The sequence below is a fragment of the Felis catus genome, chromosome B1 (assembly GCF_018350175.1).
Source record: "Felis catus isolate Fca126 chromosome B1, F.catus_Fca126_mat1.0, whole genome shotgun sequence".
In the NCBI taxonomy this organism is placed as follows: domain Eukaryota; kingdom Metazoa; phylum Chordata; class Mammalia; order Carnivora; family Felidae; genus Felis; species Felis catus.
The window spans coordinates 205116255-205134030 of record NC_058371.1 but is presented as its reverse complement, the minus strand read 5'-3'; the positions used below and the strand labels follow the sequence as shown (position 1 = coordinate 205134030).

General features: G+C 48.9%; 1 protein-coding gene across 9 annotated transcripts in view; it reads left to right on the top strand.

Annotated features, from left to right (window-relative positions):
- Positions 1 to 17204, top strand: part of PCGF3 (polycomb group ring finger 3) — a 56953-nt gene extending 39749 nt beyond the window's left edge. For 2 of the 9 annotated variants that reach the window (XM_006931300.5, XM_006931299.5), the window contains exons 9-11: positions 6560 to 6697; positions 12651 to 12731; positions 13185 to 17204. In XM_006931300.5, coding sequence (XP_006931362.1) covers positions 6560 to 6697; positions 12651 to 12731; positions 13185 to 13232 — 267 coding nt within the window. In that variant the 3' untranslated portion in view covers positions 13233 to 17204. Of the gene's footprint in view, positions 1 to 6559; positions 6698 to 7792; positions 11819 to 12026; positions 12164 to 12294; positions 12341 to 12650; positions 12732 to 13184 lie in introns of those variants that run through there. The other 7 variants (XR_006597298.1, XR_006597299.1, XR_006597296.1 and 4 more) reach the window with 7 other exon arrangements.
- The last annotated feature ends 572 nt before the right edge of the window (positions 17205 to 17776 follow it).

Genomic DNA, 17776 nt, shown 5'->3' with positions numbered 1-17776 from the left:
AAAAAAAAAACCCTTAAGAAAGTCGGGATAGGAGGAACACATAGGTTAGAATGAACATGGCAGAAGACGCTCTTTTCCACAGTAGTCTGCAGAGCTGTGTCTTTGTGGAGAAAGTCACGTTACAGTTGGGCTTCAGTAATTTAGGTTGTGCTTGCGGTGATGTCTCTGGTCTTCTGTAGTCTTTGCTGCTTTCCACTCAGAGTCCCCCTTAGGATCTCCTGCAGGGCTGGTAGTGGCCATGAACTGCTTTAATTTTTGTTTGTCTGGAAAAGGCTTTATCTCTCCTTCTCTTCTGAATGACAGCCTTGCTCGATAAAGGATTCTTGGCTGCATATTTTTCCTGTTCAGCACATTGAGTATTTCCTGCCACTCCCTTCTGGCCTGCCAAGGTTCAGTGCACAGCTCTGCTACTACCCTTATATGTCTACCCTTGTAGGTTAAGGACCATTTGTCCCTAGCTGCTTTCAGAATTCTCTCTTTATCCTTGTATTTTTCCAGTTTCACTATGCTATGTTGTGGTGTTGACCTGTTTTTGTTGATTTTGAAGGGAATTCTCTGTGGCTCCTGGACTTGGATGTCTGTGTCCTTCCCCAATCTAGGGAAGTTTTCAGCCATAATTTGTTCAAATAAACCTTCTTCCCCTTTCTCTTCTTCTAGAACTCCTGTGATACAGATATTATTAGGTTTCATAGAATCACTTAGTTCTCTAATTCTCCCCTCGTGGTCTAGTAATTTCTTCTTTTTCTCAGCTTCATCATTTTCCATAATTTTATCATCTCTTTCACTTATTCTCTCCTCTGCTTATTCCATCCTTGCTGTTACTACATCTAGTTTATTTTGCCCCTCATTTACAACATTTCTTAATTCATCGTGAATATTTCTTAGGTCCTTGATCTCTGCAGCAAGAGATTCTCTGCTGTCTTCTATGCTTTTTTTTCCAAGCTAATGTCTTATGACTATTATTCTAAATTCTTGTTCAGACATGTGGTGTATATCTGTTTTGAACAATTCTCTCGGTGTCATTTCTTCCCAGAATTTCTTTTGAGAATTCTTACGTTTCGTCATTTTGGCTAGTTTTCTGTCCCTTATGTGTTTTAAAAGCGTGTTATGTGCCCTGCACCTGCAAGCACTACTATATTAAAAAGAAGCCATACGGAGTGCAATGCCTGACCCTTAAGGAGGTGTTTTGGGAGTGTGTTGCATGCTGTCTGTTATTGTGACTCTGGTTGCTTTATCTCCCTATTTGTAGTGGTGGTTTGGGCCTTCCATCAGGTGTTCTTTGATTTGTTTGTTGAAGTAACCCTGGAAAAAGGAAAAAGGAGAGGGGGAGAAACATTATCCCATACAAAGAGAGAAATGAGAGCTGTGGAAAAAGAAGACCAGGCAGAGAATCGAAGAAACTATAAGGCTTAATCCAGAGAGAGAGAGGAAAATAAAGAAGAAAGAGATACAGAAAAGGTAAAAAGAATAAAGATGCCTGATTAAGCAAACAAACAACCAGAACAGAGAAAGAAAGAAAAAAAAAGAAAAAATATATATAATAAGAATTAACCAAAAATCAAATCAGAAACCATGAGGCTGATTCCCAAGGGAGGAGAAAAAAAGAGGAGAGTGGAAAGAAAAAGAAGGGAAAAGAGAGAGAAGAGAAGAGAAAAAAATAATAATATTAAAATGTTAAAAAGTACCAAACAAAACCACAGGACAATTCCATGTTGGCGCCTGGGACCGGTGGCAGCTCTGGTCTGGAGGAGGGGCCGTCTGGTCGGGTCAGTGTCAATCTCACTCTGGTCGATATGCAGTTACCAGGCACGGAGGGGCGGGTTTGGTGTAAGCAGGCCCCGCCTCCACTGGGGGCCGCTGTCCTGTTCCCTGAAGCCCCACTGTGTTGGTGATTGGGAGAAAAATGGCAACACCCCAGTCTCTCCTCCCTGGACTGGGTGTCCCAAACCACGCTGTTCAGGTGGTCCTCACAGAGCAGCGTGGGAGGCTAGCTTGTCTCGCTCCACAGTCTCCCGTGCCTCCCGGGCACTCAGCTGAGATTCAAAACCTGACGTCTTAAAGAGTCCCATTCTACACGGTCCTGGTTCTGGAATAATGCCACTCTGCCCAACTGACAAAGGGCATCTGGCTGGCACCTGCAAGGTCTTTTGTCCTTGAGGAGGGCAATACACCTTCTTCCCACAGTACTCAAAGGAGGGACCGCTCTCTCCCAGTGCGCCCCTGAGATCGCTATCACGCCCAAGCAGGCTCCCTCCCCACCAGGCCCATGCACCCGGCTCTGGTCTGGAGAAAGTCACACACCCCTGATAATTACCATCTTTAGCTTCTGAGGCTGTTTGCAAAGTAGAAACTGGCACTCTGTGTTTCTCGTTCCCCCGTCTGTGGTCCGGAGAGGTTTTTCTCTTGTCCAAATATAACACCACACTTCCACAGCCTCTCTTTCTCTTCCTTTTGTCTCCACTAAAGGGTTTCCCCGCTCCATGCTTACACTGACCGTTTTATCTTTTCTAATTCGCATACACACACCTGTCCTGCCAAGCTGTCTCTGTCCACCTGTGGAGATTTTTCTGTCTCTCCGCAGACTGATTTCATGGGTGTTCCAAGTGTTGTGACGTCGATACTCGTGTTTGAGGGACGAGGGAAATTGCGATCCCTCTACTTCTCCACCATTTTGACTCCTCTGCAAATCATATTTCTGATAAAGGACTTATATCTAGACTATATATCTGTTATAACTCAGTAAGAAGATAATCCAGATAAGAAATGGATAAGAGATTTCGGTAGATGTTTCACCAAAGAAGACATAAAACTGGTTAGTAATCACGTGAAAGGACGTTCAATGTCATGAGTCTCTTAGGGAAATAGAAATTAAAACTATAATGAAATCCCGTTTTATACCCACTAGGATGGCCGCCATCAAAAAGACAGCCACTGGCAAGTGTTGGCAAGGATGTGGAAGAATGGGGCCCTTGTAGCGTGCTGGCAGGAAGATAAAATGGTGTGGCCACTTGGGAAAACAGTGTGGCAGTTTCCTAAGGAGTTCAACATAAGCTAACCATACAACCCTGCAATTTTCCTAGGTGTATATGGAAACCTATTCACACAAGGATTTGTACGTGAATGTTCACAGCAGGGCTATCATACTCATGATAGCCAAGCCGGGGAACAGTGTGAACTTCAGATAGACAAAATGTGGTCCACGCGTACAGGGACGTTCTGGTCAGCAGTGAAAAACAATGACCCCAGCACCTGCTACACCACAGTGACACTCGGAAGGACTTTACAAGGCAAAGAAGTCAGATGCAGAAGACTACATGTTGCACAGTTCCATTTGTGTACGATGTCCCCCAAAGGCCAATCTTAGAAACAGGAGGTAGTTGGGTGCCTGGGGCTGGGCAGGAGCAAGGGTTGAGCACAAAGCAGGATGTGGGTCTTTATGGGGTGGTGAAAATTATGTAAAACTGGATTCTGGTGGTGGCTGCACAGGTCTGTAAGTTTACTAAATACTATTGAAGTGTATACGAAAAACATAAGTATGAATTATACTCCAATGAGGCCGTTAAAAACATACTTTAGTGTGTTTAAACAGGTGACACACTCATGTACTTCCGAGTTCATATCATATGAAAGATATAACCTGAGCACCCCTGCGACCGTCCCTGCTGCCCCCACATCCACGCAAACCTGAGTGAAGCAAATAGTTTCTTACCCCCCTTCCCCTGCGCACACGGAGAGCCCAGAGGTGGTGCTTAGGGCTTCTTGTTGGTCTCTAACTTGCGTCTGCTTACCGCACCCTGGTCTGCATGATGCCTGTTGCTCTGGGCTTGGGGAGCAGATGGCCAGGTGTCCTGTGTCCTGACAGGTGTCCACTGCTGGGGACAGAATTCACTCTGGCACTTACAGAGAAGCACACAGAAGGCCCCCATCACACTTAAGGATTTTACCGTCCCTCAGCCTTCATTCAGTTTAAGGTTGTTCCCAGGTGCACTCAAGTTTAGCAGTGTTTCCCATCCTTGGGGAATTTTTTGTGATTAAGCTTTCTTTCTTAAAGTCTGCTTTTTCTAATATCAATGTAGCTGTGTCAGCTTTCTTTGGTTAATGTTTGCTTGGTATTTCCATTTTTTTCCTAACTTTCTTAAATGTGACGCCTGTCACAACACAGAACTGGGTTTTTTTAAAAACTCAAATGAGAAACTTTCTTTAGCTGACAAGTTATTTCACGTTTTCCATTTACCGTGATTCACAGTAACTCTGAGTTTCTTTGTGCTGTCCATTCATGTTTTTTTACGTTCCCCCCATTCTTACCTTCTATTGAATTAGTAAGTTTTCTTCAATCCCTTTTTTGCCTCTACTTAGCAACTAGTTGACAAGTTATATGTCCTATTTTTATTCTTTTAGTGGCTGTGAAATTCTAAAATGAATGTTTACATTTTTTAAAGGTCTGAAGTTAACGAGAGTCTCCCTTTCCCCGAATGACACAAGGGCCTTGCTCACTCAGCCTGGGGCCACCCTCCCGCCTCCTTTCTCTCTTCCCAGACCCAAACCCGGCCGCGGACTCTTGTCCTTGTCCCGCCTCCTGGCTCACCCTTCTGTGGCTTCCCGTGTCTTCCTCCTGGACATGGGTCTCTTTTCTTCAACTGTACCCCCTCCTAGTCGTTCTCTGTTTTGTTTACAGATGGCTTTGTTTCATTTTAAGTCTTGAGTGGTAATTTCTCTGTGCATTTTCTGCCAGCGCCTTGCTTTCCAGCCTCCGTGGCCACATCTGGAGAGCCATCCACTGCTCCTTCCTGGCGCCTTCGCCACTCGTGCGTAGGTGTAGGGTTCCTTTTCTTTCTTTCTTTCTTTCTTTCTTTCTTTCTTTCTTTCTTATTATTTTGCTTCCTAAATCTGAGAATTTATGTCCTCCGTTATTTTGGGGAGATCCTTAGTCGTTATTTCTTAAATTTTGCCTTTCCCTTTTTCTGCCTTCTTCCTCCAGAACCCGTTACAAGTTTGTCAGACACCTCGGTCCATTACCCTGTCTCTTACTTTTCCTTTGTTTTGTTATTTTAACTGACCCCTTGGCCTCTGTACTTCTTTTACGTAATTTCTTCATATTGGTCTTGTAGGAAATTAGTCTGCCTTCAGCTGAGACTAATTTGTGGTTCGGCCACCTGTGAGTTTTTAGTCTAAGTGACTCTGCTTTTATTTTTAGAAGTTGTAGTTGCTTATCTTTTATACCTATTTATTCATAGTATGTTCTGTTTTTAATTCCTTCTTTTTTTTATCTCTAGTGATTTTAGGCCTACATATTTCCATTAATTCCTTGTTAACTCTTTTATCTGAATTTTCGAGAGTCTGTGCCAGCTTTTAAATTTTTTTTAATCTTTATTTATTTTTGGGAGAGGGAGAGCGGGGTAGGGGCAGAGAGAGAGGGAGACACAGAATCCGAAGCAGGCTCCGGGCTCCGAGCTGTCAGCACAGAGCCCGACGCGGGACTCGAACTCTGAATGGCCAGATCGTGATCTGAGCCCCCCGGGCGCCCCTGATTGTGCCATTGTTTTGTGGCTGCTACTGCAGACTCACTCTTTGGAAGCGCTGTCCGGCCGGACCTTCTCTGCAACGCTTTGTGGCCTTCGTGGCCTGGGGTCCTTGGTATTGCATCTGCCAGGCATCCCGTGGGCTAGAATCCCTTTTATTTCGTTACCTTGTGGTTCCTTGTTACATGACCTACCGTGATCCCCTGTCCTGTTGATCATCCAGGAGGGACTATGAACTTTCAACCTTTGTGGCTTCGCTCGTGCTTTTTCCTGTGCTAAGAGTACTTTTTCTCTAGTGAGTCTGCCATCCTCCTTCAAGGCCACGCTTCACACTTACTTCCTTTATGAAGCCTTCTGTGGTGCATCTCGCGTAGGCAGGGGCACCCGCTTCAGATGGCCGTGTGTCCTTCCCCGTCATGCCAGCAGAACACTCGGCCCGGGGCCTGTGGGAAGACGCACATGTGTCCCACCAGCCGGAAGCTCAGGACAGGCTGCGTCTGCATCAGCTAAACTCTGAGACCAGCGCCATCTGGACAACGGATAAATAATTCTCAGATTTACTTTAAATATTTATTTGTTTATTTTTATTTGAAAGAGCGAGAACACACACGATCAAGGGAGGGCAGGGAGAGAGAGAGAGAATCTCAAGCAGGCTCCGAGCTCGGTGCGGAGCCTGACGAGGGCTTGATTCCACGACCCTGGGCTCTAGACCTGAGCTGAAATCAAGAGTCAGACGCTCAACCGACTGAGCCACCCAGGTGCCCCTCAGATTTACTTTCAAGTAGTATGTTTATAAGACAGAATACAAGACACCGTTAGATTACATTTCACAAAATGGTAAACAGAGATTTTAAGAGAATGTGTGTAAAACGAGTAAAATGAAACCCTCTCCCACAGTGTTGAGGTCAGACAGACGTCTGATTTCACGAAGTCCGCGTTCTCGCGTCTGACGGAACGAGTGGGCACGGGAGCAGGGGCCCCGAGAGGCAGCCCGCGGACCCCTGTCTGCGGGGCTGCCCAGCTGTGTCCTCCTCCCACAGGTGAGCATCTGTCTGGAGTGCAACAGCAGCAAACTGCGGGGCTTGAAGCGAAAGTGGATCCGCTGCTCGGCCCAGGCGACCGTCCTGCACCTGAAGAAGTTCATCGCCAAAAAACTTAACCTTTCGTCTTTCAACGAGGTAATAGTTAGGCCACAAATAGAAACTATGACAAACCGGTTCTCGTTTGTAAAAGCGATACTTCTACGGTTCTTTGTGGGTTTTTTGTTGTTTTGACATCTCCGTTTAGAGATTTTAAGTCAGAAAACAAAACTCTCAGTTTGTTTTGCGTACCCCCAGACAGCGTGACGTGGGACGTGGTGATGACGAGAGTGGAGGGAAGGCCAGATGGAGTGTGGGGAGCCCCCACAACGGGAGAGAGTGCTGGCGGGCGGTGGGGACAGTGTGACCGTGCTGGGGGGTTTCATCTCAGAGAGACTTTATTCTTTCACAAATGGAGGGCTGACTGCCTGCTGGGTGGCAGTGAACAGGTGGGCAGGTCAAGATCTCGTGGGGATGACGGGCGGCGGGTGTGCGCGGGGCTGGTGGACGGAGGGCTGGGCGAGCACTTACGCTAGGATGTGAGTCGTCAGTAGGAGTCGGTTGTGCGTAATTAAGTGCAAGGAGAAGGCGGCAAGAGGTATAGCTTTAAAATAGTCCTCAGGCCGTGAGGAAAATGGGTCACTGGGGCCCAGAAACGGAAGCAGGAGAGGCCAGCAGGGGCATCAGTGGCAAGAGTCCAGGGGAGGCGGACCAGGGTGGTGCACTGCCGACGGCAGAATTGGACAAACTTGAGGAATGTTTCAGAGGGAGTAGTAGGTTGAGCAGTAGCCCCCCAGATATGTCCACATACCCCAGAATCTGTAAATGTGACCTGTTGGGGAAAAATATTTTTTTCTAAATTGAGTAAGGATCTATAATTAAGATAAGAATCGTGAGATGAGGTAACCCGTGAATGTCCCGAGCGGACCCTAAATCCAATGACGAGTGTCCTTACAAGAGAGAGCAGAGGGAATTTGAGACACACACACAGAGGAGGAGGTGATGTGAGGGCAGAGTCACAGGGGGTGATGTGGCCACAAGCCCAGGAGCACCTGAGCCACCCAAAGCTGGAAGAGACAGGAAGGATCCTCCCCTAGAGCCTCCAGAGTGAGCTCAGCTTTGCCAGGGCCTTGATTTTGGGCTCTGGACTCCACATCTGTGAGGAAGTAAATTCCTGTTGTTTTAAACCACCAGGGTTAGGGTACTTTGTCACAGCTGCTACAGGCAACCAGAACAGATTTTGGTACCAGGAAGTGGGGTGCTGCTGTAACAAATACCTAGAAATGTGGACATGGCCTTGGACTTGAATCACTGGTGGAGGCTGGAAGAATTTTGAGAGACGATGAAAAAGGCTGGATTGCTGTTGGAAATAAGGTCATTTAAGGTGACTCTGGTGGCCCCAAAGGAGGTGAGGGGCGCAGGGAAAGCACTCTGTCACCTAGGAGGATACATGTCACCACAAGCACGATGTTGGTAGAAATAGAAACGTGAAATATGCTTCTGACAAGGAAGAGAGGACGCAGAAGAAAAGCAGTCACCATCACACGGTGGCAGCAAGCACAGGGGGACTGCGCCCTCTGACCACGTGGAGGTGATGAACTTGGGTATTTGGCCCAGGAGGTCTCCAAGCCAAGTGTGAAGGTGTGGTCCGGTGTCTTGCTGCTGTCAGTAAAATATGAGAGACGTGAGTTGGGGAAGGGACTGCTAAGCAAAATGGAGCCAGCACGTAGGCCTGTCCCGACTCCAAACAGACCGGAATACCAGGGTTTCACTGTTGGGAAAGCATGCTCTGGAGGGAAGGTAGAGAGTGTGGCTGGACAACCTTTTGCTGAAGACATTAGATGTGTGACTCAGCTGTCTCACAGAAACTAGGAATGGATCTGTGGAGAACCATCCTGTCTAATGGCCTGGATCCATAACACATATGGGAGACCCACAACATTTTTGAGAATGTTGTACCAGCAGAATGACCACCAGCTTTTCCTGAAGGGGACAGAGACGGGAAGAAACAAGAACAGGCTGTCAGACTTCCGAAGTTTTGCAGGCAGGAGATAGGCTGACAGAGCTACGCTTCGTGAAGAAGAAATGACTCCCAGGGCAGAGCCTTAGGCCCAGATGGCGAGGCCGTCGTGGGCCCAGAGAGCAGAATCTCACTCAACCCACGGTGCTGTTTCTCTGCCTGGTTTACAAACTTGCTTGAGACCAGTGAACCCTGTATTCTTCTAATATGTTACCCTTTGGAGGAGGAATATCCTGTGTTTTTCCCAACCTTGTATATGGGGAGCAGACAATGTGATTTTAGTTTCATAGGACCCACAGCTAGAGAAGAATTTCAACCCAGGTGGATACCCAGAGCCTCACCTCTGCCTGATTCATATGCTTTGGAAGGGAAGGTCTGGGACTGTTGGCTAATGGTGTCCGAGGAGATTTTGGAATTTGGAGTTGCTACTGGAATGGGTTGAGACTCTTGGGAATGTTGGGATGGGGTGAGTATACTTTACATGTGGGATGGATGTGGACTTGGGGGGACCAGAAGGCAGACTGTCTATCGCAGGTGAAATGATGACTCCACTAAAAGATGTGTTCATTTCCTAACCCCTAGAACATGTGAATATGACGTGATTTGAAAAAAGGCCTTTGTCGATGTGTCAAGAATCTTAAGATGAAGAGATCATCCTAGATCATCTAGCTGGACCCTAAATTCAGTGACAAAGGTCCTTATAAGAGGAGGGCAGGCACACATTGCCTCAATAGATTTTAAAAGATAGATACTTTACAAAGCACCTTCTCTGACCACAGCAGCGTGACATTAGAAATCACTAACAGAAGGAAGACTGGAAAGTTTGCAAAATTGTGGAAATTAAACAACTCACTTTTAAAGAAGTCATGAATCAAAGAGGAATTGGAAAATACTTATAGGCACATGAAAACGAAAACACAACTTACCAAAACCCTTGGGGTAAAGCAAAAGCAGTGCCAATGGGAAATTTACAACTATAAATACTTACGTTAAGAACAAGAAAGGTCTCATCAACAACCTCGATTTACAACTTGAAGAAGTAGAAAAAGAACTAAACCCAAAGCTAGCAGAAGGAAGTAAATAATAAAGATCAGAGCAGAGGTAAATGGAATAGAGAACAGAAAAACAGTAGAGAAAGTCAGCAGTTCTTTGAAAAGATCAACAAAGTTGACAAACTTCTAACTAATGGACTAAAAAAAAATTACTAAGATCTGAAATGAAAGTAGAGGCATTGTCATAGTTCTAGAGAAATCAAAAGGATTGTGGGGCACCTGGGCAGCTCAGTTGGTTAAGCATCCGACTCCTGATTTCGGCTCGTGTTGTGATCTCGCAGTTGTGGGATCGAGCCCCATGTTGGGCTCTGCACTGACAGTGAGGAGCCTGCTAGGGACTCTGTCCCTCTGTCTCTGCCCCTTCCCTGCTTGCGCATGCACTCTCTTTCAAAATAAATAAACAAACAAACAAACTTGAAAAAAATTGTTAAAATGTTAATATTACCTAAACAATCTACACTCAAAGCAATGCCTATCAAAATCCCAATGTTTTTTGCAGAAATTAAAAAACCCATCCTAAATTTTATATGAAATTTCAGGGGACCCTGAATAGCCAAAACAATCTTGGCCTAAAGACAGACATCTAGGTCTATGGAGTAGAATAAAGAGCCCAGAAATAAACCCTCACGTATGTGGTCAAATGACGTCCAGCGAGGGTGTCAAAACCACTCAATGGGGAAAGGACAGTCTTCTCAACAAATGGTGCTGGGGAAACCGCACATCCACACGCAGAAGAATGACGTTGAAGAGGTGTGTGCACCCCACGTTCACAGCAGCACTGTTCACATCAGCTAAGATGTGCCAGAACCCAGTGTCCGTCGACAGATGCGTGGGTAAGAAAACGTGGTCCATCCACACGGCGGGATGTTCCTCGGCCTCGAGCGGGAAGGACGTCCTGCCGCCTGCCACCACACGGATGGACCTGGAGGACATTGTGCTCCGTGAAATAAGCCGGTCGCGAGGGGACAAGCACCGGATGATTCCATTTACAGGAGGCCCGTGGGGGACGCAGATCATAGAGACAGACAGTGGGTGGTGGGGGTCAGAGGCTGGGGGCGGGGGAGATGGGGAGCTAGTGTTTCATGGGGCAGAGTGTCCCCTGGGAAGATGAGAGAGTTCTGGAGGCTGGGGATGTTCACCACTGCGAATGTGCCCAATACCACGGAGCTGCCAAGTAAAAAACGGTTAAAATGGTAAATTTTATGTGTATTTTATCACATTAAAAAAAAATGCAAACAAACAGTAAAAAGGAATGAACTGGTGATAGAAAGCCCCAGAGACCCTAGGGGAGTGTGGCCTCCCGGCGTCCAGGAGATTAAGTGTGAGGCCCCCCAGTGGTGGTGTTTCAGGGAAGGCACAGGAGACTGATACTGAGAGAGCCAAAATGATGTGCTGGTGTTTTCGGCGGGGCTACTGGAGGGAAGAAGGGGTCGGGAATGAGCACCCAGGTGGACGGCCTCTCGAGACAGGCCGCTGTGGCCACTGCCTGCACACAGTGGAGAGGGAAAGTGGGAGGTGAGTGTCAGGGCCCCGGGCCAAGGTTGGGGTCCTTGGTGTGTGGTGCCATTTGGCCCCCGGGGTCATGGTGAGGTTGTCCAGAGGAGAGGGTTGGTGTGGGTGAGAGGCACGCCTGGGGGAGGTGGGGTTCGGCGTCGGAACAGTCTCCTCCGAGTTGGCCCCAGGTGGCCCCACATGTGTCCCCTGCCCAGCCCTCGTGCAGGTATAGGGGGCTTCTTCCCCTCGTCCTGAGGAGTTGAGAAGACCACTTGAGTCCACATCATTTGTCATCAGGGAAACAAATTAAAACAGTGAGATTACACTCCACACCTATCAGAACACCAAAGTCCAGACCTCTGACCACCACACGCTGGAGAGACCCCTGTTCGCGGCGGTGGCAACACAGAATGCTGCGGCCAGTTTGCAAGACAGGTTGTCAGTTTCCTACAAAATGAATTACACTCTTACCGCATGATCCAGCAGTCCTGCTCCCTGGCGTTCGCCCGAATTAACTGAAACCTTACGTCCACACGCACGCACCTTGCCCACAGTGTCTGTAGCAGCTGTGTTCGTAGTTGCCCAAACTAAGAAACAACCAAGATGTCCGTAGTAGGCGATGATAATAAACTGTGATCCACCCAGACAGCGGAATCTTACTCATGCTAAAGAGAAGCCAGCTATGAAGCCATGAAAAGACCCGGGGGGGAGGGGGGGTGCGGATCTTAAATGCACGTTACTGAGGGAAAGAAGCCAATCTGTTTCCAGCTGTGGGACATTCTGGAGAAGGCGGAACCACAGGGGCTACGGGGGGAAGGGAGAGGGGAGGAAGGTGACCAGCTGGAGCCCGGGGCATTTTTAGGGCAGCGAAGCAGCTCCGTGTGGCGCCAGGTTGGTGGGCGCCTGCCATCATGCGCTCGTCCAGACCCACGGGACGTGCACCACCAAGGGTGACCCTGCCGTGGACTCGGGGCGATGACGACGCATCGGCTCCAGCAGGTGCACCAGCTGGTGGGGGTGTGGATCGCGGGGGAGGCTGTGGGGGGGCAGGGGGCGTGGGGCATCCCCGTGCCTCCCTCAGGTTTGCTGTGAGCCTAGATCTGCTCTCAAAATAGTCTTTTTTTAAAAAGAAAGGAGAAAGACCATCTGAAGAGCCCATTACCTTTCTCCACTGAGGTAAGAGGAACAAGCTTGGCCAAGAGGTGGACTGAGGTGGAGAGACAGGTGCTCTGGGGTGACAACAGCTGAGCGCCCCCTGGGGGCCGTGTGGTGGGTGTGGACCCAAGCCCCAGGTGCTCTTGGACCTGGGATAGGTTGGGGCGGGGCCTCCCGAGTGCTCCCCACCTGTGCCACCTGGAAACGGGGCCCGTCGGCCACAGGCAACTGACTTGTGTGACCCGACCGGCATCGCTGGTGCAGACCGGAGGCCACGTGTGCTGAGCGCCGTGGCCAAGGCACCCTGACTGAAGCCTTCTTCTCCCGCCAGCTGGACATTTTATGCAACGAGGAAATCCTGGGCAAGGACCACACGCTCAAATTTGTGGTTGTCACGAGGTGGAGATTCAAGGTGAGACCCGTCACTTTGTAAAGATTGGGTTATTTGATTTTCAGAATCTGCTACAAATGACAACTGCTTTTCTGTGCATATTTTCAACTGAGAGCTTAGAAATGACAACTCAGTCACAGGATTATTCTGGAATCATCAACACCAGAGTCGGTGTGGCCGGGGCCCTCAGGCGAGCACCGCCCCTCCTGGCCAAGCTGGCTGCCCGCAGTCAGCTGTGGGGGTCAGAGGACGCCCACAAGCCTTTGGGTACCGCTCTAAAGCAGGAAGCAGATGGCAGGATCCCCGGCTTGAGGGGCAGCCCGGAGAAGGGGGTGACAGCCAGTAGGACCCCAAGAGGAAGGGCGGGACCGGGTGGGGCAGCAGCTGTGCGGAGGGAAGGGGCCCGTCCAGTCCCCCTTCCCTGCCCCCGCGGCTGGCGATGGTGACGCGCCGCGCTCTGACTTTGTCTTGCAGAAGGCGCCTCTCCTGCTGCACTACAGACCCAAGATGGACTTGCTCTGAGCTCGGCCCTGGGCCGGCCCCGCCGCGCCCGGGCTGTGGCCGCCCTGCAGGTGTCGTGGGGACCAGATTTCTGAACAGAGTATTTATAACTTTTGTATGAGAGAACTCACACTCACCAAGACACTACCAGCACCGCGGTCACGAGACGACGAAACACTTTACTGCACAGTCTTAGTGGCCGAAGAGGCGCCTCTCACAGACTGGGTGGTAAACACAGTGGCCACGCGACCTTCGCTTGCTTTCCAGGCCTCGGAGATCTGGTCGTTTCAGTTTAGTTGATGAATTAGGGTTCACGATAAGCCTCGAAAATACTGGTATGTTTATTGAACCCTTCCTAAGTTATTGAGAAAATATCTTTTCATGGTGAATGACGCTATTTATGTTGCCTTTAGCTTCCTGAAGACTTAGAAGGTATATAAAGGTTTAATTTAAAAGCATACCAAAAGGGGTTTCCATTAATGAGTTAGCCACGGTATTTAATTTCCACATTAGGAAACGGAAAGAGCCGAGGGCGCCTCTGCCTCGCCTGGCGCTCCGGGCTCCGAGGGCCACGCGGCCCCGAGGCGAGGAAGGGCCCCCACCGCCCCCCAGACGCCCCCCGGACACGGCGCACTCAGCAGGGTGGGGTGGCTAGGCCGGCCGCACGCTGCCTGGTGGAGCCGCCCTTGTTCTCGAACATCACTGGTGCGCATCGGGTTCCGAGGGCTGAGGGCCCCACTTAATCCTTCCTGTCTGCATCTTGCTGAAGGGAGGGGTGGTGGCTCTGGGGGGCGTTCCCGTCGGATGAGGGCCGGTGCCCCAGGGCGCAGCTCCGGTCCCCACCACGTCCACCCTTGGAAAGCTGTCCCCCGCCCCTGCTTGTGCACAAAGCTGGCACTCTGTTGCTGTTCCCAGCCGAGCCTGGGAGGAGCCTGCTGGCTGCTTTTTCAGTGACTTAATGTTCTCAAGTGCCGGTCACAGGCAGCACACATTTTGTCAACCCCTTTCTCCTCCCAAGTGTTAATATTTTTGTGGAATTAGAGAATAAATATTTGTTCCTTGAAAATAGTAACTTGGAACACGTAAAGCAAGAAGGAGAAAGCAACCATTTTCCGGGGCAGTGAAAGTGTTGTCCTGGGTTCTGTGTCTGTCCTTGTCCTCTGCCCCCCGCACCGTGCTTCCTCAGTGAGCTTTGGGTTCCTGCCCCCCCCCACCCCCCGCCGTCACCTCCGCTCACCCTGCAGGCAGGCTGGGGGCCCTGGGTCCATCAGCCCCCGTCCACCACCTTCGGTCATGGACTGTTTCACCTTACTGACCCGAATTTTTTTCTCCATTTGCTTCGAAAGTTACGGTTGGGTTTCTTCTGCTTCCCATTTCGTACAGGTAAATGTCAGGAGCAGCTACTAACGAGACCTGATCTGGGTGACGAGAAAATCATCCCAATTAACTCAGTCCAAGTGATTCTAACGTAAGGCCTTTTACAAACATAGCAACAGATTGTTAGGGATTGGTCAAAATTCACGTCTTCATTTAAGCCCATGGACTCCCAGTACTGTTCGAATTGTTCAGTTACCTAAGCTTGCTACTCATCCAAATCATGTTTTAGAGTTGCTCTACTAGGTTTAATGAGTAGATGTGTATGAGTAAATATTACCTGTCTACCTCAAAATACACATCACTGCTGAAGCACTCTGCACAACCATACATTACCACAGTGCGGTTTTAGGGTTAGCGTTAGAACTTGGGGATTTGCCTGTGTAGTGGAGGGGGGGTTAGGGTGAAACGGTGTAAGCACCCAAATTCAAACAATCGGCTCACGGTTCAGATTAGACTGAGTATCGCCGTAATCCTCTCATAATATATATTTGTAACTTTGTAGCTATCTTTGAAATCACTTGAATTTGCTATGGTGCTAAGTGGACGTACTTCAATACACGGAGAGGTGGAGATGGTCGGAGCCAGTGCTGACATGGCCGGCAGGCTGCTGGCCCTCCTGTGACCCCTTTTGTAATCGTGTCAACCTGACGCAACCTCAGCAGCAGAAGTACCTATTTTTCTAAGATTCCTCGTGCAGACTGTCTTCACTACAGGACGGCCCCGGGGACCCCGCCCCTCAGCTGACAGGAGCCCAGAGCCTGCGTCCCAGGGCAGCTTCCGTGGCCCCTTCCCCGCTGTCACGCTTTCGTGTCACATCAAAAGGCTGAATTTAATTTCTTCCAGCATGAAAGCCAGGATCAGTTAGTGATTGGATCCTACGAAGTTTTTTTTTTTTAACAGATGGAGTTACTGTGAAGTAGTTTTCACGACCGTTTATGCTGGTAAGCGAGAGCTGTTCAGTTACCTTCCCGCGTCACTGTCCGCGGCGGCGGGACTCCCTGCCCAGCACGTGGTCTCGCTAAATGCAGTTTTCATGAAAATAGAAAATTCAGATAGAATATATAAATATTGAATTTAAGATTTGGGGGGTTAAAAAAAAAAAGAAAACTTAACTTTATAAAATTATTTATTCTATTTTAAGCCTTCTATCATATTTTCCCATCCGATTGTTTGGTTTCCGTGGTCCAGCTTTATTTACAGGCATATAAAATGAAATTGTGACATGTTTTGCAAGCTTCTTCTTTTACTTTGAGTAGCTTTTAATTTGTACGTTTTTTTTATATAGATACAGAGCACTGTTTATGCTTTTGTGCAATAGGTCCCAAGATGCATTTACTAGACATCTGTTTAAATTGTAATGCCGCATCTCTTCTGCTCAATTGAAAGGGAATGTAGGTGGAATTTCAAAATATGTACATTCAGCTATTTGGTTTCTCCTTTTCACTGTTGTTACGAGAATGCTGTTTTGGGGGATGGTGTGTGTGTGTGTGTGTGTGTGTGTGTGTGTGTGTGCAAGAACACCTGCCAGCAGTATCATAGGGCATGAGACCCAGCAGGCCGCCGTGGAGCGGCACGTGGCCGTCCCGGACCGGCCTCGCGGCCACCCCGGGTCCCCTATTTTCAGACCCCGTGTGCGGCCCTTGGGTGCCCTGCCCCACGCCGACCAGACCACAGATGTGTGGGTGCTACTTCCACAGGGGCTCCCGAGCCCTCCAGGGCGTGTGGCCTCTGACGCCTCCTTGTGGCGAAGTCTTTAGAAATCCATTTCGTTTCTTCCTCAAAGTGCACAGGATGGCATTTTGCAGCAGTTTAAAACGTGTCATTGGGCTGAATGTTCCAGAAACGAGTCAGCTGATTTCTACTTTACATGCGAGTGTTAGATGTGCTCTTAAGACACTGAAAATAAACTTAGCTCAGAACAAATCCTGTTTCTGTTTCCTCAGGAAATCATTTACGCTCCATCATGTGTGACCTTAGCGCCATAAGCCAAGTGTCTCTCTGCCTTGGGATTTAAACCAACTACGTAGGTCAAGATCAGTAGATTAGAAAACCGTGATTCAAACCAGCCGTCATCTTGACACTCTGTCCCTGCGAGGCAGGGACAGGTGTGGCGCGGCTGTAGCCTCCGGGCCATCAAGGAGGCTCTGTGCGAATGCCCGCCCACGCTTGGCCTGCATCACGTGGGGTTCGCCATGTCCACGAGCGCATCTGAAGGAGGGACTGTGGTTTGAGTGTCCCCTAAAACGTGTGTAGCGTTAGTGCAAATGTCTGTTCCAACAACTGAATTGGGTATAAGAAAACCATTTTTCCCCAAACGATGTAGGGTTCAGGGGTGTGAGCCGCCACTAACCTGACCGTCACACGTGGCCACATGGACGCTGTCGCGGTTTGTTGAGATGAAAATGCAGATACATATTTTTGACTGTTTAATTTGAAAGTTTACATTTTTTATGCTTTGTGTTGGTGTGTAATTTTTGTACTATTGGTGGCTAGTTTTTGTCTAAAATCTTTTTTGGAATATTGCTTAAACGTTTTGATTTTATGATAGTGAAGCTTGTACTCAGTGTTTTGCCAATTAATATTATATGCTTGTAATAAAAGCAAAAGAAAAACATACCTAAAGTTTTTTCGGGCTGGAAGTTTATAAAATATTTCTAGGAGCATAACATGGATGATAGGTTGGCACCGCAGTGAACTGAAAATTACCACAGGCGCTGTTGGCACACACCCCTCCCCCACACCCTGCCCCACCCCGAGCGCCAGCCCTCCTCAACCCCTCACCCCCGAGCCCTCCCCCACCCCCAGCCCCAGCCCTTCCCCGCCCCGAGCCCCAGCCCTCCCCCAACCCGAGCCCCAGCCCTCCCCCACACCAAGCCCCGTTCCCTCCCTCACCTGTGCCCTCCCTCACCCCATGCCTAGCCCTCACAGATTAACTACCTTCTCACTCTGCCTCACACGGCACTTGTATCTTGGATACAGAACTTCACTGAAATTGGTCCAGTGTTTGGACCAGAGGTTTGGCGGGAACTGTGTGTAAAGTCCATGCTGCTCATCTATTTGCTTGCAGCAAGAACTCACTTTGGTTTAGAGCTGCACGTGCTGATGAAAATACTGTTAAAAAAGAACCTGCTAATCCTGTGGGTGGAGTGACAGCGTTTGCTTCCCTCTGTTAAGATGTTAACGGGCGT